General features: G+C 41.1%; 1 protein-coding gene across 1 annotated transcript; it reads right to left on the bottom strand.

The window, feature by feature from the left end:
* Positions 1-677: 677 nt before the first annotated feature.
* On the bottom strand, positions 678-21,426 carry xkr5a (XK related 5a). The gene is made up of 7 exons (XM_061242438.1): positions 21,202-21,426; positions 18,463-18,646; positions 16,267-16,451; positions 9,267-9,479; positions 8,733-8,902; positions 2,528-2,639; positions 678-2,252 (listed from the first exon to the last, which is right to left on the bottom strand). The coding sequence occupies exons 1-7, from the start codon at positions 21,296-21,298 to the stop codon at positions 1,309-1,311; spliced, it is 1,905 nt and encodes a 634-aa protein (XP_061098422.1). The 5' UTR covers positions 21,299-21,426; the 3' UTR covers positions 678-1,308.
* Between the last annotated feature and the right edge of the window lie 3,767 nt (positions 21,427-25,193).

Genomic DNA, 25,193 nt, shown 5'->3' with positions numbered 1-25,193 from the left:
TGGTTATTGAATGTTACATTTGGCATGGAAGGAATGCATTTCATGTCACTGAAAAATGACAGTTCAAAATAAACTTCTCATGTAGCCTATGTCTGCATTTGGAATGAGGGAAGGGTGAGGGGGTGGGGGGTGGCCTAGAAAGTACAGCGGGCAGAACATTAATTGGGAACTCCTGGTTGAGGATATGAGCCAAAAAAACTGACATTGTGTTACCTGTTGTAAGCAATCCAGCCTCTGTGTAAGATTCTATACATGATAAAAACAATACACAAATTTGGCTAAATATCTTGCATATTTTGGGGGAATATTTTGTTATCTTCCATTTGCATCTATTTCCATTGCATGTTCATGGTAGTAAATAATCAAACTGAATTTAACGTGTAAACATTGCTGTCAATCATCATCTGTGCTTAATTAGCGCCAATTATTAGTGGCCACAATAAGATCTGTGCAGCTGTTGGGGCCCTTGAGCAAGGCCCTTAACCCCACATTGCTCCAGGGGGGATTGTGACCTCTCATTGGCAGAGGATTATGAGATTCCTTCAAGCAAAAATCAGCATACCGAGGCTAAGGACCAGGGGAAAAAAGCACCACCATAGCATATGCGACACTGCATAAATGACTGTACATCTGTGTAGTTCAACACATATTAAGTATCTGTAACAATGAATCTCTAGGATATTCAGATAATAGTCTTTTTATTGCTTGATAACCTAATGAAGACTCTGACCTCCAGCTAAAGATGCCGAAGCATGGACTGACTTCAGCTAAAGATAAGGTGTAAGTAAAGTTAGTTATTTGAGCTCTTTATTTGAGCTTATTATTACTATTATTAGAATCAATTGAAGATGATGAATGTACACTTGTTTCAAAATGAGGTAAAAGAAAAAGAACACATTAGAAACATAGAATAATAAAGCTACAAAAAGTACTGTTTTACAGCAGATGTTTTCCCTTCGTGACTGTTTGAGACATTGGGACAATACATTTTTTAGAGTCTGCAAAAACAACTATTTGGAAAAGAAAATTATATGAATATATAGTTTAAATATTTGTACCTTAGTAAAGTAAATCATTGTAAACAGTTAATAGCAAGAAACTCTCTTTAAAAAGAATACACATCAGTTAAAAAGAAAAAATAAGAAAGAATTGCACAAAAAGGTGTTGCCATTTTTAAGCAATGGTACAGAACATTGGCCACATCTTTGCGCTGGACAAAATGCTTTGTGAAACCAAAGACTGTCTGATTTCCTATAGAGAGAACTCCCATACATGTGGGATGTTTGTGCTTTTGAAGCCCCCCATTATTTATTCATTCTTTGAGTTCCCTTTCTGCTCAAGTTTTTTAAAAATCCTCACATCTTCTTTTCTTCGTGGCACCAGCTGCCTCCTGGGGCCCCCGAGATGGGGAGCAGGTTGTTCCTGAACCCCTGGGTCCAGTTTTGGGGTCGACGTGTACCAAGGTTCCACTCTGCCCAAGAAGCCCCTGATGCCTCCATGCAAGCTCTTGTCACCTGTGATGGGGCTGAGGTCCGGTAGGTTCTCCAGGCCTGGGTTACTGGTGCTGATGGGAGACTGGGGGTCAGCGCTGAAGTACAGAGTGGAGCTGGACTCGGTGGGGCAGAAGTTAGGTTCAGGGCTGTCCCCCAATACAGACTTGCCCTCTGGGGAGCCCCTCTTGAAGTCAGAGGCAGGGGACCCCAGGGGGCTCTCCATCTCCAGGCTGTCATCCTCCTCTTCTTCTCCATCCCTCTGGCCCCCAGGGGAGGTGGTGGCTTCGCTGATGCTCTGGAACTCTTCCTTGCAGTCTGAGAGGGGTGCTGTGGCCTCCTTTGACTCAGATTTGGGCGAAAGGGGCGAGGGGACACCCCTGTCTTTGATTTCGGGGTTGCACTCCTCCACATCCAGTATGGCGGCCACTCCTCCAGCACCATAGGCCAGGTTGATCTTAGCCAGGTCACCCGTCTTGAGCGCAAGCCGAATCAGCAGCCAGTGGTGGTGCCTGCACTCCCTCCCATTGGGCTTGGCACCACAGGGTCCACAATGTTCCACCAGGGAACCTGCTAGGCCAGGGAGGACAATGCTGCTGTGGTTGTGGTCAGGAGGGACAGGCACACTCTTGTCACCCAATGAAAAAGAGGACTCGCCCCTCTCCAGACATGCGCTGCTGATGTGACCTTGGCGTAGGCTCTGGGAGATTTCGGTGGATTTTGGGTGCAGGAAGCGGTAATATAGGATCAGTGACGTAACGCCTGCAGCAGAGACCCAGAGGACCACAATGAGGAAGGAAAGTTCAAGGGGACAAAGTCATGCTTTACCTTTTCCAAGATTTTATACTTCATACTAATCTAGTTTTGTAACCAACCTAGTTTCGTGGTTCATATTATTCTTTTTTATCAAAATATCCAATGCATTTATAAATTGTATATAGTAAGATGCTATTTTCAGAGAACAATTTGGATTTTGAAATTCTGCCACTTGAAAGAAGCACATGCTTCATAGTATTTCAGAAGCAGGTCACTCTTACCCAGGAGGAAACTACAGAGCACAGCAGTGGGGAAGCTCATGCTTTCCAATGTTGCCTCACTCAGGAAGTCTGAGGCTGAGAGAAGCAGCATGGCATTCTCCAATAGCATGACCTGCAAGGAAAAAGAACCACTTATCACATTACTTTTCGGGAGGAAAGTCAGTGCCACACATGAAATTTGAATAGAAATAAACAGAAAATAATGACAAAAATTATAATAATAACAAAAATAAAAATAATAATAGTTGTATCCTTATATTTACAGTTTTAGAACTTTTTTAATGAAATTCATTAATTGTGACAAGGATTTCCTTTTCTCTTACTCCATTTTATTTCTTTCTTCCCTTTGCCTTTAAAAAAAAAAGTGGCCTATCACCAACCGTCAGACTGTCTGATTTTTTCTCGCCTTTAACCATACAAACGATATTTATCATTTCCCTGAGACACCAAGGTTTCTACTCTGCTGTGATGTTCTACAATTCATTTAAAATGCTCCAGTTATAAATCTTGATCAGAGGTAGACTCGAAAATAAAGAAGTATAATAATATTTATAAGAAGTATAATAACCTTGACATGTTAGATTAATATTTTTAATCCCCCAAGCAGCACTGCCTGTACATCCATTTCAACTTTGATATCACACTTTCTTAGCCACATTTGATTTTGAGTCCAGAAAAAGCTCACTATGGGACAGTACCAAAAAATATGTTGAATAAATTCTGCTTCATCTTGGCATAATCTACATTCTGGACATTGTTCAATACCTAAACAATAGTTTCAACTGGAAGGCTCGCATAAAGGTATCGATAGTTATTTTATATATAATAACATTCCATATATCACATTCCATGGGAGGGGTGCATTAAAAAGGTGTTCCCATTTGTATTGAATTCTATATGGTATATCAAATGCACCTTTATTTTTTCACTAAAAAAGACACTTCTTCATTAATATTACAAGTTTCTTTCCATTTATTATTTTTTATACAGGGTCTGCAGACCATTAATTTTCAGATGCCTTAACCAGTTCCCCTTTCCAAGGCACATTCATTTTACTGTGGTGTTTTTAATAAAACAAACATAAACATGTATCTACCATTAAGCATGGATAACAGGAACCACTGTTGAGTGAGAACATTTAATCAGGTATGTGGTGAGTGATTGATCCAGTAGATCAAGCAAAGTTTCACTTCTTGATATCCAGGTGTAAAATATCTTAATTTAACTAACCTTTGTGATTATCATGTGCTCTATAATTTTGCTGGTTTATTGCTTTGTGCTTTTGTGGCTGAGTATAAGACATGCAAGGTTTGACGCATTGTGTGTTCAGAGATGCTCTTCTGCATACCACTGTTGTAATGTGTGGTATGTGTTACTTGTGTTTTATTTGTGTTACTGTCACCTTCCTGTAAGGGTTGACCAGTCTGGCGCTTCGCCACTGCCCGCAGAACTGTTGCTCACTGAATGTTTTTTGTTTTCCGCACCATTCTCTGCAAACAACAAACTGTTGTACGAAAATACCAGGAGATCAGCAGTTTATTATTCAAACCACCCTGTCTGGCACCAACAATCATTCCACAGTCAAAGTCACTGAGATCACATTTCTTCCCAATTTGGACATTTGCTTTGAAAAACAGCTGAACCTCTTGACCATGTCTGCATGCTTTTATGCATTTAGTTGCTACATGATTGACTGATAAAATTTGCATTAACAAGCTGGTGTACAGATCTACAGTCGTATTTAAAAAAATAGCAGTACAACATCAGTAACCTGATGAACCACTGTTATTAGTAGTAGTGATATTTCTGCATGGCAAATAATTTACTTGTAGATGTAGCAGTGTAATTGAAAAACCACAGATCCAACTGCCATGACATGCACGCTGCTTGTTCTGAGTAATTGACTCATTCATTGAAAGGGGCGTGTTCAAAATAATAGCATTGTGGAGTTTAATTAGATAATTCATTCATTCTGTGAAAAAAACAGGTGTCATTAATTGTCTTTTATTAAGGAAGAATGTTTCACACATTGTTATAAGATATATTTCCTTCTGAATTGCTAAGTAAAATTGGGCCGTTCCAATCATTGTTCGGAGGAACAATGTAATTTGATAAAAAACTTGATTGGAGAGGGGAAAACATATAAAGAAGTGCAGCAAATTATAGGATGCTCAGCTAAAATGATCTCAAATGTTTTAAAATGGCAAAAAAAACTAAACATGCAGAAGAAAATGATCAGAAGAATAGTCAGAATGGCAAAGATTCAGCCATTCATCAGCTCCAGAAAGATCAAAGATGATCTACAATTACCTGTAAGTGCTATTACAGTCAGAAGACGTTTGATCGAAGCTAAGCTTAATATTTGCCAAGGAACACATTGATTGGCCCAAAGAGAAACAGCGTAACATTCTGTGGACTGATGAGTAAAATTGTTATTTTCAGGTCTAGTGGGCGTTGACAGTACGTCAGACAACCCCTGGGTACTGAATTCAAGCCACAGTACACTGTGAAGACAGTGAAGCATGGTGGCGCAAAAATCATGGTATGGAGATGTTTTTCATACTACGGTGTTGGGTTTGTATACCAGGAATCATGGATCAGTTTGAATACATCAAAATACTTGAAGAGATTATGTTGCCGTATGCTGAAGAGGTAATGCCCCTGAAATGGGTGTTTCAACAAGAAAACAACCCCAAACACACGAGTAAGTGAGCAACATCTTGGTTCCAGACAAAAAGGATTGAGGTAATAGAGTAGCCAGCTCAATCCCCCGGAATGTAGTTCATTCATCCTGGGCTGAAATACCTGTTTCTAGGTGCCAGAAGTTGGTTGACTTGATGCAACACAGATGCGCAGCAGTTATAAAAAAACAATGGTTATGCAACTAAATATTAGTTCAGTAATTTAAAGTGAAGTTAAATCTTGAAAAATGTCTTCAGTTTATGCAGTAATGTTTGAGTTTGAAGAGAAATGTCAACACTGCCATTTTTTGGAACAGATTCATATTCCTTTTATTTGTTTCCTGTAAAAGAATAACACAGACTTAGTAATAATAAATAGTTGCACTTAATTCACTTTTTTAACGCACTGCTATTTATTTGAACACAACTGTACCTGATAAAGTGTGTAGTATATATTTAGTGAGTATATATTATTATCTGTGTCATATACCTTTTTCCTTCATTTTTATTAAGTGTGCCAATAATTCTGGTTATTCTGCCCACTGTAGTTATAGTTGTCATAATAGTTATTTCATTGAGAACCACTGTTGTCAAATTTAAAATCTTTTCCTGGTTATGGGTATGCAGTTTATTGTACATCTCTGGATAATGCCGTCTGCCAAATGCTTGTAATGTGATGGCTCTGTTCGGGAAGACCTCCCTGCCTTCCACACAAGGTTGCGTGAATAAGACAAGAAGGAAAGCAGCAAAACCCCCCCAAGAGTACACACAGAACAGATCCTTAGCACAGCATTGATTATTTGTACAGACTGACGGCATATTTTTGGAAGTGGGAGGAAATTGGAGTACCCAGAAGAAACCCACTGAGGTGACAGTGCTATCCACTGTACCACCCTGCTGCCCATAAAGGATAATCTATAAATGCAAGGGAGGAGCTGGGGTGGTGGAGGGGGTTTTAGACTAGCGAGCATAAGCACAGAAGGAAGGTTTTAACTGGCAATGTGTGGCAGCTTGCATGCAGGAGGAAGCAGCAAAAGCTTTCTGTTTATTTCCAGGATTAAATGAAAAAGAAAATCCCAGATTTCAATGTAGTCTCAGACCTTTGTATATCAATGTTTGAAAATACAGTTTCATTTGGGACAATATTTACGGTAAGTCAGAGACCAGTCTGTTGTTAGACAAATTATTCCAAATATTAAACCAATTTCACATATTTACGCAGCAGTTTGAATTCAGAAATTTAGGGGAATGGCAGATCTGAACTTCAGAAATGCTATTCTGGTATTAACGTTTTTCCCTCCCCTGTGAAATGGTTGTGTGCAACACATCTCACATCTCAAGCTTGTGCCAGGTCACATATTGAACCCAGCATAGTTCGGTGTAACTTAAACCCTTCAAATTAAATTTATAGCACAGCCCGCAGGGGGGATTTTTGAAACAGTGTACTTTTGAGTTATTATTTACTGTTCAGTACGCTTACTTTCATTAATTTTGTTTTGGATCATTTATTTACTTTGCATGGAACCATATGTTTTGCTTAATTAGCTAGGATTTGTTTTTAAACTGTGAATTGATTTTGTGTAAATTTAATCTAAGCTAAGGCCTTATAATGGCTAGCCAGGAGCTCCTCCAGAGACTCGTTTTGAGCTAACACAGGGATTTCGCAGCAGACTAGCTATTTGGGCCAACAAGGTTGGCATCGCCATAAGGCACACTTGCTGCCTTCTTTCTTTTTGTATTTTAGTTTTTGTTTTTCTTTTGTCTGTCTTTCATAAGTACACATGCCACTGTCACCAATAAAACCACTGGTGCACTGCATCTACGTCTGTATTGTTGCTTTGTTGCCTCCAACTGCTGGTGCAAGTGGGATCCACACCGGCCAACAGGACCAAGAACAACTGCAGCTTTGTGTCCTAGCAGGAGGACCAAGATGAATTATGGCCTTATCAAAGAAGCGGTGCTGAAGAAGTACCAAATCCGTATTGAAACGTACCACCAACAGCAGCACGGAGATGAGTCACCACAAGAACTTTACACACAACTGAAGGACTTGTTTTGCAAATTGGTAAGGTACAATAGTAATGGAAAAGAGGCCATCATGGAAATGTTGGTGTTGGAGCAGTTCCTGCGCATGCTGTATACAGAGATGAGGACATAGGTTGAGGAACGTGACCCCACCACTGCTGTTGTGGCTGCTACACTGGTGGAGTCCTATATCGCTACTCGCAAGGGACCTGGGGCCTACTGCTATGCTGGCCTGCTGCCACCAGCCGGATTTAAGTCTGAGGGGTCTGGAAAGGGAAGTGGTTCAGCATCACACACAGCTGCACACCTGACAACTCCAAGATTCTCAAGCCCCTTATGGCCAAACCTGTCCCCTCTGCCACTACCTCCTCCAAACCCAGCTTTGATCCAGATGATGAGGTCCTGTTAATTTTGCCAACATCTGAGAATAAATTGTGTGGCAAAATAGCAGGGCCCTTACCGGGTCCAGTTAAAAATGGGTCCGGTGACCTATGAGATCAACATACCAACACAGTGGCAGCCCTTTAGATCACATTAGATCACAACAGGCTGAAGAAGTGGCACCCCTGAGCTACACCATCGGAGCCCACTGGACAATCTCCCCCAGTCAGCCAGTCTCTCTATCTCCGGGCTGTGGAGGAAGAGGAGGAGGTGGCTGAACAGTATTTCCCCAGCGCTCAACAGGGAAGTGGGCTGAACTTGTAGTATCTGTCAGAAGACAGGACGCAGAAACTTCTACATTGTCTACCGGGATAGACTGGGATGGACACACATCACATCACCCACAAGGACATTAAGCCGATCTGTCAACCAGGCTACTGGCTGCCTGAGCACCTTCTGACTGTATTTTTATATACATTTGTTAAACAACTTAGAACATATTACCTTTTGTATCAGACCACCCAATTTGTCTGTGAATAGTTCTGAATGATTACTCTTGGTTTCTCCTGTGAAGATTGCATTTGTGTTAGAAAAGATAAACCAATATGAAGACCAGGGAGCTGTCTTTGGGAGCCATTTTGAAGCTTAAAAAATAGGGGAAACCGCTGGTGTACTGAGAAATAGACATTGAATAGGTTGACCAAGGAATATAAACAGCAGTTGATGACAGAAACATTGTAGAGTCCATGCCTCAGTGGGTCAGAGCTGTTTCGGTGGCACACGGAAGACCAACAGCATATTAGGCAGGTGGTCATAATGTGTTGGCTCATCGGTGTATTACAGCATCACAGAGCCTTGGATTTCTCAGCAGTACATTTTAAATTAATGTGAACAGATATCTTTATACTTAAGATAATGTCACCCAAAACTACTCTAAAACTGGTTGTGATCTGTGTAATAAAGTGATGAGTAACTACACTAACAGACCCTGCAGCTCCAAAGCACAGTCATAGTGGTTTCAAGTCAAGTTTCATGGGCATGAAAGTGTCTCTACATCATAATGTGTGCTCTCATCACCAGTGTGATGACAGGAAAGCCAGGTGAGCAAAGCAGCCTACCAGGTAAAAGCCAGCCATGCGAAACCGTGAGGGGCCATCTTTAACGTTGAGGAAGAAGAAGACATGTACAGCTCCCAGGATGCAGTTGAACAGACGCCAGTGCCAGGGGCTGATACAGATGTCTGTTTGCTGGGACACCATCCAGAAGGAAGCGGTCAGCCAGTGGAAACCTTCCATTCAAGGAAAACAAAAAGAGTTACTTTGTATCAGAGATATCTGCTGGGCAGTTTTGTGCAATAAACCGTAGATCAAAAATTATCTGCAGGCAGAAATGAGGAAGCCAGAGCCAGCAGAATATAATTTCACTAAATCACTACATTGGTGAAAAATGAATAATAATAATAACAATACATTACATTTGTGAAGTACTTTTCGCAACAGTAAACAGTTAATATTACAGAATAGCGCAAATTTACAGATAAGAAATTGAATTTGTTTATGTGAAGTGCCTGAAGGAGTGATTTTGGACACAGCATATGATTATATGTTGAATACAAATATTTCAAGTCCCAAGACTCCTGGCTTCTGCCTCACCTATAACTCCGTAGACCCACCAGCGGAAGATTCTGGCGAAGAACATGAGACTGCAGATCCTGGCACCCAGCATGCCTACCCTCCACAACAGCTGGCAGAGCAGGGCAGCAGGGGGCATGGCCAGGTGACCGGGCCGGATCAGGCAGCACGCCCGACTGTACAGGACCAGGGCCCAGGACAAGGACAGCAAGCAAATCCCGCAACAGAAAGACACTGAGAAAGAGCACACACAGATGTACAGCACTGTGCACAGTAAGTCTGCATAGCAGTTACAATTACACTGACTCCGCAGTTTCGTTGAGGATGCTTGTTTCCATGCAACTGAGGCTGGCATGCAATTGAGAATTAATTGAAAAATAAACTAACCTGAATAGCGCTACTATAATAGATTATCTGTTGTTTTTAGTTTGTGGAATGAAATACAAAAGATAACATCTATATATTCTACGACTGTATTTACCATTACAACTATTGGAATATAAACATGCAAGCAATACAATACCTATGTTTGTAAGCAGTTTGTCACCTGCTTCAGTAGCTTGTAATCACTTTTTTCAATTTTCAATCACTATATGAACAGGATATACTGCTTGAAAGTGTTAAAACTCATGGTTCTATCTGTATAACCTTAAGATGCCATTGCTTCGCAACAACAGTTCCGTATTTTGTAAAAAGTAGGTGGCAAAACAAGCATGGGGGGGGGGGGGGGGGGATCAGCCTTCTCTGCATTTTGTAAATTCACATACTACAAAGAATCACGGCAAGGTTCCAGCGAACCGAATGCATAATTATTTATCATTTAAAAAAACTTGGAGAAACGTCAATTGAATGTCCATTGTTTACTTAAAATTGCTCTGCAAGAATTATCATTTTTGTCCGTTTGGCTGTTGCATACTTCTACAAAAATACTTGTACATAGGAATATATTATCTAGGTTTTGTATCCCTTGAAGCACTCCGCGTTCCACCCTCTTCACGAGGCCACCATTTTCACCAAGTTGGATCTCCACAACGCTTACCACCTGATCCGTATCCGTGAGGGCGATGAATGGAAGACCTTCCATTCAACACCTCTCTCGGACACTTTGAATACCTGGTCATGCCATTCGGCCTCACCAATACTCCTGCTGTGTTCCAGGCCCTGGTGAATGATGTTCTTCGGGACCTGTTGGGCTGCCATGTGTTCGTCTACCTGGATGACATCCTAATCTACTCGACTAATGCCAAGGATCATGAGAAAAACGTCAGGCAAGTGCTACAGAGACTCCTGGAGAACAGGCGGAGAAGTGCGTCTTCTACTCTGACACAGTTGAGTTCCTTGGGTTCATCCTTGAGAGGGAACGGATCAGGGCGGATCCCAAGAAAATTCTGGCGGTCACCGACTGGCCCACGCCCACCTCACGTAAGCAACTCCAGCGCTTCTTGGGATTCGCCAACTTCTACCGAAGATTCATCCGATCCTACAGCCAAGTGGTCTCCCCCCTAACCAAGCCCACGTCCACTGCGGTGCCATTCCGGTGGAGCCCCGAAGCTGAGACAGCCTTCACCAAGGTCAAGAGACTTTTCTCTTCCGCTCCCATCCTGGTACACCCCGACCCTACCCGCCAGTTTGTGGTGGAGACGGATGCCTCCGACATGGGGATGGGAGCTGTGCTCTCTCAGGTGGCGACCGCGGACAACCGACTGCACCCCTGCGCCTTCTTCTCCAAGAAGCTTTCCCCGGCGGAGAGGGGAGGGGAGGTTCAACTTCTCACTTACCTACCGCCCGGGTTCTAAGAACGTTAAGCCGGACGCCCTTTCTCGCCAATTTAACACCTGTCCTGAGCGTGAGGTTCCTGAGAACATCCTTCCGGCCTCCTGCACCGTGGGGTCCGTCACTTGGAAAATCGAGTCGGTGATCCAGAGGGCTCTACGGGAGGAACCCGATCCCAGGTCCAACCCCGGATTACGCCTATACGTGCCTGCAGCCGCTCGGACACAGGTGCTGCAATGGGCCCATTCATCCCTCCTGTCTTGCCATCCCGGCTTTACCCGCACCTTGGCGGTGCTGAAGAGGAAATTCTGGTGGGTTTCCATGATCCCCGACACCAGACGCTTCATCAAGGCTTGCACCACATGCGCCAGAAGCAAAGCATCTCACCAGGCCCCTGCTGGACTGCTTCAACTATTGCCGGTGCCCAGCCGACCCTGGAGCCACATCAGAGTGGACTTCGTGACTGGACTACCCCTTTCCGAGGGCAACACCACCATCCTGACTGTGGTGGACCGATTCAGCAAAGCGGCACACTTCATCCCCCTGGCTGGATTGCCCACCGCCCAAGAAACCGCTGATGTTCTGGTGAGAGAGGTTTTCCGCATCCACGGACTTCCCTCGGACATCGTTTCCGACCGCGGCCCCCAATTCATCTCCCAGGTTTGGAAAGCGTTCTGCGTGGCCCTCGGGGCCACAGCTAGCCTCTCTTCGGGCTACCACCCTCAGTCCAACGGTCAAACTGAGAGGGCCAATCAGGACCTGGGGGCCAAGAATCCTGCCGCATGGAGCAAGATGCGTACGCACACAACACCTTACCCTGCGCCGCCACCGGGAAATCGCCGTTTGAGGTCTCCCTGGGCTACCAACCTCCACTGTTCCCTGACCAGGAGGCCGAGATCGCTGTTCCCTCCCTCGCCATCCGCATGAAACGGTGCGCCAAGGTTTGGAGGGATGCCAGGGCCGCACTGTTAAGCACGTCAGACCGTAATCGGCGTTTTGCTGATCGCCACCGCACCGCATCGCTCCTGCCTACAAACCAGGTGACTCCGTCTGGCTGTCCACTAAGGACATTCCCCTCCAAGCCACTTCTCACAAACTGCAACCCCGCTTTATTGGTCCCTTTAAGATCCACAGTATCATCAACCCTTCCTCTGTAAAATTGTCACTCCCTGCTTCCCTTAAGATTCACCCCACATTCCATGTGTCTTGTATTAAGCCTGTATCCTCTCACCCCATATGTCCCCCGGATCCCCCACCACCTCCCCCCTGCATTATTGACAACCACCCTGCTTTTTGGGGTGCAATACTTGGTTGACTGGGAGGGCTATAGTCCTGAGCAGCGTTCCTGGGTCGCTCCCAGTCTCATTCTGGACAATTCGCTCATCAAAGACTTCCATCGTGACCACCCTGACAAATTCAAAGGACCGCCAGGAGTTGGTCGTTAAGGGGGGGGGTCCTGTCACGTTTCAGGTCTGTCTTGCCATGTTTTATGTTTATTCATTTTGTCTTAGTCACTAATTGTCTTATCATGTTTTATGTTAGTCTAGGTTCGTCATGTTGTTTAGTTTGTTTCTTGTTACGATTTATTTTCTTGTCATGTCTAGTTATGTTTAGTTACGATTATTTTACCTTGTTATGTTGAGTGGTTATCGTCTTAGTTCATTTAAGTGTTAGGTTTTGATTTATGTTTATTGTTACGCGGACTGGTCACTGTTTAAACATACATTTTTACATGTTTTTCCGCAAACCTTGCGTTACGCCTTTCTCTCTTTCTGTCATTCACACCCTAATTGTTTCTATTTGTCTATTTACTAAAACTACTAACGCTAGATCAGGATTGGGTAGAACTAACAAACTAATCATGTGTTCATGTTACCTTACGTTTCTCGTGCATGTAATTTACTAATTTACTAATGCTAGGGCAGGATAGGTTTATTACTAACGATTACTAATTACCTTGTTAAACTTGTCATCCATTGCACCTGTTTTCCATTCCCTTGCTGCTCTCTAACTAATTGTCTACACCCGTCTACACCTGCATTTATAGCCCAGTCGCACTACTGTTCTTCGCGAAATTGTCTGCCTCTTGTTCGTCAAAGCAACTCTTGAGCATTACCGTCATAGATTACACGTTAAGATTCAAGCCTGTTTACCGACCATTGATTATTGATTTCTGTTTCGTTGACCATCGTTTGTTTTTTGACCACGTCCTCGCCTACCGTTTCTGTACCTTTGCCTCGCTGATTGTTTCATGGTTTCGACTTCTGCATCGCCCTCGACTACGACCCTGCCTGCCGTCCGCCTGTACTTCTGCCCCGCTGACAGCTCTCCTGCTACCGGACCTCCCTGCACGTCTACCGACTACGAGTTTGCCTCTTCCATCGGCACCGTGCTTTTTGTTTGTTTATTGTTTGTTTGGCTGGATCTACGTGTATGGACTTTGCTTGTTTCGCCTACGCTCCTGGGATTCGTCCCAAATAAAGCCCTGACGGGACTTTATCTAACTATTGTTTCCGAGTTGTGCATTTTGGGTCCAACCCCCACGCACCCGTCTCATGTCTTGCTGTACGGCATTTCCAGTATACTACGAAAATGCTATGGTAGCGCATTTCATTACTGACGCCAACAGCAACAACTTCTTATTAAAAAATGAAGCATTAAATCGTTCCGCAACTACAGGGGCTTGACATGCAGCCTTTCATTCTACCTCACCTGGCCAGTCTCACCAATTGTGCTTGACATCGGTTGCAGGTTGTTATCAATAGGCTACGGATTACAAATAGGATGCATTTCTGTAAAATCATGCCGGTTGAATAGGATTTTTAAATCGCAAGGGGTGGGATGATAAATTAATACACCCCTTTTGGTGGCATAAGGGTGGTCCAATTGAGGAAATTTTGTCACTATGAAAGGGAAAGCATTAGTTTGAGCCGAGTTTCAGGGCGCTTTTACACATGCCTTGTTTAGACCATTTGAATCGAACCCTGGTATGTTTCTCCCCCTGGTGCGGTTCTTTTGGGCAGGTGTGAATACAGCAATTGAACCCTACTGCGGACCAAAACAACCGTACCGAGACCCTGTTGAGTCAGTGGTCTCAGTCCGGTTACCAACAAACTCTGGAGGGGATAATTTATGGTGAGAACATGATCCGATATCTGTATTTCTGTATTTTGGGTTAAACTGGCTGCCGTAGTGTGCTGCACTGTGCATTACGGAATAAGGAAAAGTTTACCTTAGCACACACGTGGTTTTGTTTAGAAATCATGGTTCACTTAAAAAAGGGCAGTGTGAAATTTAAAGGTACAATAGGTAAGATTTTTCTGTTAAAACATTGTTACAAGACCATTGTAAATCCCTTCCTCTCATTGAAAAAGGCTTTCAAAAAAAGGGTTTCAGAATATACAGTTGACGGCCCGACACTCTGTATAACTGTACAATAATTCAAGCTCATTGGTCGAAAATTGGTTCTAATTGCCACAGCCAATGGCGTTTCAATGTCAGCCCGTTTACAGAGAAGGGGGTGGGATAAACAGTGTTGTGGTTTGAAGGTGTTTGTTGCTGCTATTCCTCTCTTGAGCGTGAGAAGTCCAAAATTACCTATTGTACTTTTAACCGCACCAAACAAAAAAATTGTACATAGTATTTGATTCGGACCAAATCAAGCAAACTATAGATATGAAAGTGCTATTTTTTACAAAATTTAAATTCCATGGTATTCAGCATATATCTACACTCACCAAGCACTTTATACAATTGTGTTACAGCACTGCAATGCATACAATCATGTAGACACAGGTCAGGAGCTTCAGTTAATGTTCACATCAACCATCAGAATGGGGAAAAAATGTGATCTAAGTGACTTTGACGATGGAATGATTGTTGGTAGCAGACGGAATGGTTTGAGTATCTCAGAAACTGCTGATCTCCAGGGATTTTTTTAAAAATGAGCCCTATTGAGGTTTCTGCACAAATATATAAAGCATATAAAGTATTTCCAGGTTGTCCTTGACCTAGAAATGTAAGTATTCAGTATTAAACTATAAAAACAAGGTGTTTTGTCATTACTTTGTATTTTTATGTATCTTTTGTGTCCACTGTATGTACATGCTCTGACATACATTTGTTCTGTCTCATATTTCTGAATAGTACACAAGCCACTTCTTTTATTTAAGTCTTCAACTATGTGTGTGCAGTAAATAGTTTTTGAGATATTGACACTTTTAAAAGACTAGTACAAAAGAGGCAGAAATTGCCTTCTTGGGGGCCAAAGTGGAAAGGCTTAAAAGCTGTGCAATGTCACTTCAGAGGGCATCCATTGTCTGCTACATAGTCACATATGTTTGAGGTGATCATGTAAAATTTAAACAAACATAAACATTGTCCGATGTTACAATTATAAAGTATGTGAGGGACATTCGTAACAGAGGTATGGTACAATTGTAACAACAAAAAATAACTGCATATACCCTTAATATCTGCTTTATTTTCCATGACAAAAAACACTTGGTTCAAATCAGCATACTCTGCTTGGATGTTGAAACCAAACAATTACGAATGCTTAGTTAATTGTGAGTCATTTTTGTCTCGTCTGCATTCTGTGAAAAAGAGGCAGAAATTGCGCCCCTTACAACAAAATCCATGTTTAATTAAATTGTGTATAAATAGAAACAAAACATAACTATGATTCAAATGTCTATGTTAAGTTGATTACCACAGAGCTGTTCTAAGAACATTGAGAGTTCTGTGTTTAATGCATGCTCCCACCTCATCAAATTTCCTATGGCAAGTATGTTGGTACTGTATACTTCTTGAAACAGACATTTCAGCTCTATAACGACAAGCACTTCATGATGGAAAAGGGTACTGCTCACATTTGCCACCTGGTGGTGGCTGTGCAAACAATAAGTTGTTTCTGAGAAAGAAACAAAATATATTTGCAAATTTGCCACTGCCCAGCAGATCTCCTGAGAGGGGAGCGCCAAATGAAACACAAAATTACATTATTAACACTATTTGAACAATGACACTATTTCTGTCTGTTTGGCTCTGTAACCAGCACACTGGGTTGATTTCAAATTCAGTGTACTGGAGACCAGAGCCAAAGCAACACAAATGTTTTCACTGTCCAAATACATACGGACTGCACTGTTTAACAGTGCTACTGTATTAAATACTTACAGACTGTGCATTAACTTTAAGAGGCCACACGCCATTACAGTATCCTGCTTCTGAAAGCTGAGGCGCATACCTGGTGACAGCAGGCCCACATCGGTGGTGACAAGAATGTATGTTTGCAGCAAGGTCTGTGGAAGGGTGAGCAACAGTGCCTCCAGCAGGCGGAGGGCAGACACATCTGCTTGCTGCATCACTGCAGCACCAAGCTCGCCTGTAGATCCATGCATGTGCCACACAGACAGCATGCAGTCACCAAACCTGCAAGCAGTCGATAAAAATGAGGAAAAATAGGCCTTCAGTAAAGTCATCACTGTCTTCTAAAATTTTATGATTCATCATTCATTCACAATACATTTCATTTATTAACATCGGCAGACATTTTTGTCCAAAGTGACTAACAAGGCTATTTTGGCAGACAGCATCAAGCACAAATATCTACCAGAACAGAGTAGTCATCTAAATGAGACATTTCAGTGGAAAGCTGATAGGATTTGAATTGCATAACTTGAATTTGTATTTCATGATATGAAATAGAATTGTGTGGTTTGAAATTTAATTTGGTGTTAATTGCATTACATTTTCACTTTGAATTTCAAGTTAAACTTTCCTTGAAGCTACATGAATAGGAGTGGCATGTACAGTATTGTGCAAAAGGCAGGTGTGAAGAAATGCTGTAAAATAAGAATGCTTTCAAAAATAGACATGTTAATTGTTTATTTTTATCAATTAAGAAAATGCATGAACAGAAGAAGTAAATGAACAGAAGAAAAATCTAAATCAAATAAATATTTGGTGTGACCACCCTTTGCCTTCAAAACAGCATCAATTCTTCTAGGTACGTTTTCACACAGCTTTTGAAGGAACTTGGCAGGTAGGTTGTTCCAAACATCTTGGAGAAGTAGCCACAGTTCTTCTGTGGATTTAGGCAGCCTCAAATGCTTCTGTCTCTTCATGTAATCCCAGACAAACTTGATGATGTTGAGATCAGGGCCATGCCATCACTTCCAGGACTCCTTGTATTTCTTTACACTTAATCACATTGGCTGTATGTTTGGGGTCGTTGTCCTGCTGCAGAATAAATTTGGGGCCAATCAGATGCCTCCGTGATGGTATTGCATGATGGATAAGTATCTGCCTGTACTTCTTAGCATTGAGGAGACCATTAATTCTGACCAAATCCCCAACTCCATTTCCAGAAATGCAGCCCCAAACTTGAAAGGAACCTCCACCATGGTTCACTGTTGCCTGGAGACACTCACTCTTGTACCGCTCTCCAGCCCTTCAGCTAACAAACTGCCTTCTGCTACAGCCAAATATTTCACCTTTTGACTCATCAGTCCAGAGAACCTGCTGCCAATTTTCTGCACCCCAGTTCCTGTGTTTTTGTGCATAGTTCAGTCGCTTGGCCTTGTTTCCACGTCGGAGGTATGGCTTTTTGGCCACAATTCTTCCATGAAGACCACTTCTGACCAGACTTCTCCACACAGTAGATGGGTGTACCTGGGTCCCACTGATTTCTGCCAATTCTGAGCTGATGGCACTGCTGGACATCCTCCGATTGTGAAGGAAAGTAAGCATAATCTGCTGCAATAAGTTTCCTTGGTCGACCGCTGCATCTACGGTCCTCAACGTTGCCCGTTTCTTTGTGCTTCTTCAACAAGAGCTTGGACAGCACATCTGGAAACCCCTGTCTGCCTAGGAATTTCTGCCTGGGAGAGACCTTGCCGATGCAGTTTAACTACCTTGTGTCTTGTTGCTGTGCTCAGTCTTGCCATGGTGTATGACTTCTGACATTAAACTGTCTTCCGCAACCTCACCTTGGAAGCAGAGTGGAAGCTGTTTCTCACCCAGTTTTAACGCTCCTACTCAGCTGTTTCTGTTTCAGTTCATAATTGTATTTCAACGTACATATGAAATTGATGATCATTAGCTCCTGTTTGATATAATAGGTTAATCACACGCCTGTCTATATGCCTACAAAATCCCTGACTTTGTGCAAGTGTACCTAGAAGAATTGATGCTGGTTTGAAGGCAAAGGGTGGTCACACCAAATATTGATTTGATTTAGATTTTTCTTCTGTTCACTCACACATTTTGCTAATTGATCAAAATAAACTATTAACATTTCTATTTTTGAAAGCATTCTTACTTCACAGCATTTTTTCACAGCTGCCTAAAACTTTTGCACAGTACTGTATGTATCTTGCAGAATCCATTATTACACACATCTAAGTGCCTAAATATAATACCAGAATAGTGCTGTGCATACCTTTTGAAAATGCCTAGGTGCAGAAGGTGAATGAGGAAGAGGAAACATTTGCGCTGGTCTCCATCAGCGTGGTACCACAAGAAACTCAAGACCTGGGCAGCCAATCCCGGCAGGATGAGGGCAAGAGTCAGCCCGGCCCACAGCATGTGGCCAAGCCATAGGTAGTACACAAAGCAGTAGATCACTAATGAAAGGCAAAACATGCAGTTGAAAATTACTCATACAAAAAATATGCAATCTGACATAAAGACAAAGAGACAAAAGAGAATTGCCTATAATTGTTACTACAGACATTGGTGGTAATATACTGAACTCCACTATGATATAGGGCTAATCATAGTTTTTGCCTGACTAGTTATTATATAATAGTATCTGATCATGCTGTGACTGCTTAGGTCATGTAAAATTCTGTTACACATTTTGATGAATCTCAGCCTATGTGGTTGCTTTTATTCCGCAACTTTACACTTTATTTTATCACATGTTCGAGATAAGATAATGCTGCTAATTTCTCACAAGCAGAGATCAGGTTTAACTGTTTTGAAGTGACCTGTTCTATCAGCATGAGGCGGCAGGTTTTGTTTTCCGTGCGATTTTACTGCGTTCTTCTGTTGCGGGTTCTGACTGCTGTTCTTTTTCTGTATTTGGTATTGATGATTTATTACACTTTCAGCCGCTCTCATGCATTGTAGTAGTGCATTGAGCTGGTTTTGATCTAACTAGCTTGCCAGCAATTCCTGACTGTGCTAATTCCTTGGCCTTTGGATGCATTTGGTGTTGGCTGGTTAGTTACTACTTTTATTATTTTATTTTTTATTTTGTTTGTTTTCATTTATTTTGTTGATCAGGGGCAAACCACTTAATGGTCAGTTTTACTACTATTATTGCTCTTGTTATTAGAAATGTCTTGGGTTGCATTTGAATTCATGTACAATGCATAATGACCTATGAGTGCCACCTCTGTTTGTTTGCAGGTCTCCTTTGATGTGTTGTGATCAGTCACTGCTCTCATGCCAAAAAATATATATATTTATGTTTTTTTATATTATTTGTGCTTATTTCTATCAGAGCTCCCTTCTGCTCTTGGTATAAACTGTAAGGAGGGATAATGAAGTCTGTTTCAGTTTGTGCATAATACCGCCCCCTACTGGCTGGGTGCTACATTCATCACTGATTACTCAGAACATAAAAATGGAAATAAGATCTGCCATTACCGGTAATATAAGCAAATACACCTAAATGAAAGGTAAAATACACTGGGAAATTATCTGCATTGTGCGTAGCATGGATGTAACAAATGTAAAATGCAAGTGTGTGCGTGCGCTTCTGTGTGTGTGTGAATGTCATTCATGGTTGTGTGCTCGTGCTGTGGTTTATTCTCTCTTGTGATGTTTCCAAATCAGCTATAACAGTACTGTATTTTTCAATTATTAAATATACTCTATAATATAATATAATGTACTATACAGAATGACACAAAGATATGAAAACAGTTATGAAACCCTAAAATCAGGAATTTCATAGTAGCAAAGCTTATCTAATCTTATTTAAAGTAGTTGACTGTAGACTGTATTTTTTTCCCTTAAAATATTAAAAGATAAATTTTGACTGCACAAAGTAATGGCTAAATGATATTGACTGAATGATAGTGAATCGCCGTGTCTATAATGTCCATAGGTGGCTTGTTTACACAATACAATGTCTTGAATTGTTACTGTAGTGCAGTGGGGGATACTGTCTGTAGAGCATGAACATGTCTGGATGAATTTATTAGGTCCATTTATTAGGTCTTATGAATAGAGTGTGTGATTATGAATGCAGTGTCGGTGTGGAAATATCAGGGTGACAATAGTGGGGATGGTACAGGGGAGGGTACCATTTTTCCATGAGAGCCCCTACCCCCCAAAATGTACACAGGTATCACACTGATAATTAAGTTTTCTTTTTTGAATATATAAATTCTATACTTAAATCACCCCGCACAAATTAATGTAGACTATATTTGTAAAGTTATTAAAATAGTTTAAATAACTTCATCAATTTATCACCCAGCTAAAGTCATTCTCTGCACCCATAAATGCTGCCAAAAAACAAAACAAAAACATCAAAGGCCGAAAAGACCATGCTTTTTCACAACCTTGTGGAATGGTTTTGTATGTGAAATACTACTGTAATGTGAAAGTATTTGAAATGACACCCGATCTTCGCTCGAACCGAAGCACACCATTTCAGCTTGGCTGGATAAGCGTTAACAGAGAAGACACTGTTTTAGACGCCTTCCGACACTCAGTCTGCAGAGCCTTTCACATTTTGCTCAAGAGAAAGACATTTCTGCAGAGCCGATAGGGAACGCCCCTTCTCTCCATCAGCTCATGAATGTCATTTCAAAAAGGCGCTAGCAAAGGCTCAATTCCAGTGCACGCTCTGAGCACAATGCCGGCGACGAAGCTATATAGATTAGTCTACCTTTTTTTTTTTTTTTTCAGTTAACCCCAAACTATTGCGCACCCATTTTTTGTGTTCTAGGCTACACTAGAAAACAAAATCAACCAGACATAAAATGTTGGCTAGTAAGCTTGCAACACATTAGCGCAGGCTACATAATTACAAAACAATAACCATACGAATCGAATATAGCCCCGCAAACATGAAAACACAATTCAAGCGAACGCTACCCCTTCATGATAACGAAAAGCAATTATGATATATTTTTATTTTGTGTAAGCAGCCGATACTTACATGCGGTTCTCTCGGCCACAATAACGACAGCGGAAGCCCCGAAAAGGACAACTTGGCACCACGCGGTCCAACACCCCCTTCGACCAACCGATGGCATCTTTCGAACGACTGTGTCTTGGTCAGTTAACGTTTTAAGGTTAAACAAACATTGTTTGTAGAATTAAACCTGGGCATGATCTTTCCCTTCACAGGCTACAGAGCATTCGCTTCTTTCTCCTTTCGTCAATAGTGTCTGACGTCATCGGTTTGGAATTAAAGTGGCAGCATATTGGCAAAAAATATAATAGGCTATAAATAACATATACGAAATATATCTTCGACATTTCATAACATAACCACGTTTCACTAATAAGCACCATATCAAAAATAAAATTTGAGATTAGACTGTTACCACTGTTACCACTGGTATGATGTATGATGGAAATGTTTAAAATGTTGTCCAATAACGTAGGCTGAATTCATGTTTAGAGGGTTTATGTAAGCCACATTATGTCAGAAATAGCTATGCATGCCATGAATAAAATTCCCGAGTTCATATAGTGCTATATTGCAAACAATTACAGTGGCTTCAGAAAGTATTTAGACCCCTTCACTTTTTGTGTTGATTTAACTTTATATGGATAAAATTGCCAGTTTTACACATCAATCTACATTCAATAAACCAAACATGTTTTTAGAATTTTTGGAAAATGTATCTCTCGTTTACAAAAGTATTCAGACCCTTTGCTGTGGCACTCCAAATTATGGTCAGCTGCATCCTGTTTGTCCTTGTCTTTGACCTCATACCTTTGACCCGAAGCATACAGTCAAGACAATGCTGGAGTCGCTTCGGGACAAGTGTCTGAATGTCCTCAAATGACCCAGCCAAAGCCCGGACTTAAACACCATAGAAAATCTGTGGAGCCACTTGAAGATGGCAGTTCACAGATGCTTCCCATTCAATTTGACGGCACTTGAGAGGATCTGCCAGGAAGAATGGGATAAACTGCCCAAATCCAGGTGTGCTAAGCTTGTGGAGAGGGATTTAGCGAAGAAGACTCAAAGCTGTAATTGCTGCCAAAGGGCTTTTACAAAGTACTGAATTAAAGGTCTGAATACATATGTAAATGATAGATTTTTAAAATAAATTGGCTAAAATTTCAAAACATGTTTTCACTTTGTAATGGCAGGGTATTGAGTGTATATTGGTGGGCAAAAATGTCATTATTCATTAAATCTGCAACTGTGCTAAAAATGAAGGGGTCTGAATACTTTCTGACTTATTGATTAACCTAAGTCTTTCATTTGATATAATAAGATTTAATAATTTAGGTTGTTGAACATGCATTTTATTGGCTCATTATCATTTTCTTTGTCTGAATTTTTTTCATTATCTCTGATGGTTAGTTTTCATGGTCAGGTGACACTTTTACCAATTGATTCATGCTTGGCATGGTTGGTAAATGGTTGGAATTTACATAGCACCTTTATCCAAAGCACTGTAGAATTGATGCTTCTCATTCACCCATTCAAAAATACCACCTGAGCTAATGTCGCCCTACCTCAGTCTGATCAGTTTATAATTTACTTCTTTTTATGCAGTTTTTTGCAATATAGGACAATAACCACAATATGAAATTGGGAATTTTATTCTTCATGGCATGCATAGCTTACATAATCCTGCTAAACATGAAGCAAATAATTAAGCAAAATTAACTGCTTAGTAAAATTCTGAGGCTGCAATTATGGTTGGAATGAAACCCAGCATACACAGAGGGCCCTCAGGACCGAGTTTGGGAATCACTGGGTTATCGACTCTTCAATACTAAAAAGGGGGCACTGTTACTCCAATGACTGCCTCCAAATTCCTCAACGTGCAGATTGAAAAAAGAATATGCTCCAAACAGTGTCTGAGATTAATGTTAACTGTACACTAATATACACTGTACAATATACACTATGTTGAAAGAGTGATACAACAGGACACAGGCATGTTGGAAATAAAGCATGCTTTAGAAAAAGCTCAAAATAAGTAAATTGCCTCTGATTTAATATGACATTTAATATGACATTTTGCCAATACACTACAGTGCACTACTCTAAGATCATTGAGAGGTTTGAATCTTAAACAATCTTCCCAGTAGTGAACACATGTTGTTTGATGTACAGTAGACATTATACATGGCTGTAGCTGTTGTCAGGGATCAGTGCTGATACACCTTGATGGAGAGCAGGGTGATGTTATCAATTTAATTTTCTGTCTTTTGAGACTTTCAGCAAATGCAAACATTTCCAAATTTTTGTGTGATTAATGAAGATATAGAGAGTTCGTAGGATAGGTGAGTGTGAAATCTAAATGAACAAATGGCCTATTAAATGTCTTATTAATTCAATTGCAATTTCTATGAATTATTATTCTAACAATGGGAAATTGCAAGGCTATATTTTCTCAAGAGCAAAAGAAAGGGAAAAGAAACAGATTGCAGAGAGCTAATTTAAAGGCAGAGGGGACCTGAAGTCAGAACCTTTGAAAGGTAGAGAAATGGGTCTCATACAGGTTTTAACCAGTTCCTCTCCACTATGTATCTTGGCAGTTATTTTGACAGCATTATCACTGGATGAGATAAACTGTCTGAAGAATCACCATGGCGCCAGCATGTCCCTCCAGTCAGACAGGCATTCCCGGCTAGAGGAGCTTTGTGAGGAGCAGGGGTTTGTGTTGGCAAGACCCCAGTGCTCTGGTAACTCTCGCACTTTCTCCTCCTAAGACACCAGGCCTGTTCACACCCTTTTCTTCACCACCCTCGTCCCTCTACATTAGTCTGTATCCTTGGGTGTCACCCTTAAGCAGGGTTAAACATGGTCGGAGGATCCAAAGAGAAGATAATGCATTCTGTGTACAGAAACAATATGGCTGTCATCATTTGTGTTGAGCTGTGGAATAGGGAAACATTACATGGTATGTCTGTGTTATTGTAAAGGGAAAATTATAGATTAGCTAAATACTAAACACTATATTTGTTACTTCCAGCTCCATATTATGAAATATTAACCATGAACTATTCAAAGTCCATCTTAAATATTGCTCCTTTGCACAGATGCAAAATCTGGCAACTCTTTTTTTGCAGAGTTCCATTTTGAGGCAAAATTGAGCATCACAGAGACTGATTGTAATTGTACCATTTATAATAGTAACTTAACTAATTGCAGTATGTTTTAAGTGAAATGCTTGCACATTTTCAAAGCCTCAAAAGACAAGGTATTAAATCAATCAGCCTACTTTCCATCAAGGTGTATAAGCACAGATCTTTAATAACTGGTACAGCCCTGCATGTTTATTGTACTTCAAGCAACATGTATTTACTGGGCAGATTACTTAAGATTCAAACCTTCTCTCAGAGAGCCTAATTAATACTCTTAGAGCCAGATTTATGTCCATGAAACTGGCAGCACAAAATGTGGCATTCTGCCTGAAATTTACCAAGGCTACAGCTCATTATGCAAGCAGCGAATAGGACTGCCTAGAAATCACATTTTGCAAATGAGGCAGATCTTAAATAGCATTGATAAAACACCTGTTTAGTGCATTGAATATGTTCTAGGCAATTGTCTTTCTGTTTCTTTCCCCATGATTGTTTTGGAGGATAACTAATCAAAACAAACACACAACCCTGTTTTTATTATTTTATGCCAGTTGGTGCAAAAAACATGTCTTTCCGCGATGGAAAAAAGCGATTAAAAGCAGCATATCAATACATTTAGCTGACTCATATTTTTTACTCGCGGCAACGATTATTTGAAACTTCAAACAATTGTTATTAATACTATTGAATTATTCATATTATTAATAGTATCATTATTAATGTCATTAATTAATATTTAATATTAAAATATATTTAATTTCTTGCTCTGGGAGTTGAAATAGTGTGATTTTTGTTTCAAAGATTATTTCAGTGCATCTTCGAAACCTTTACCTGTGTCTCAGTCTCGCTTGCACCTGCTCTTCAGAGACG

Source organism: Conger conger, chromosome 5 (genome assembly GCF_963514075.1).
Source record: "Conger conger chromosome 5, fConCon1.1, whole genome shotgun sequence".
In the NCBI taxonomy this organism is placed as follows: Eukaryota; Metazoa; Chordata; class Actinopteri; order Anguilliformes; family Congridae; genus Conger; species Conger conger.
The sequence above is the reverse complement of the archived record's forward strand: the minus strand, read 5'-3'. Positions and strand labels throughout refer to the sequence as shown.

Excerpts from the sequence above, each read along its gene's own strand:
- xkr5a (XM_061242438.1), bottom strand. The coding sequence starts at position 21,298 with ATGCCATCGGTTGGTCGAAGGGGGTGTTGGACCGCGTGGTGCCAAGTT. Across the intron at positions 8,903-9,266 it reads GTGGGTCTACGGAGTTATAG|GTTTCCACTGGCTGACCGCT; the intron begins GTGAGGCAGAAG and ends CTTGAATGGAAG. Across the intron at positions 2,253-2,527 it reads GCTCTGTAGTTTCCTCCTGG|GCGTTACGTCACTGATCCTA; the intron begins GTAAGAGTGACC and ends TCTCTGCTGCAG.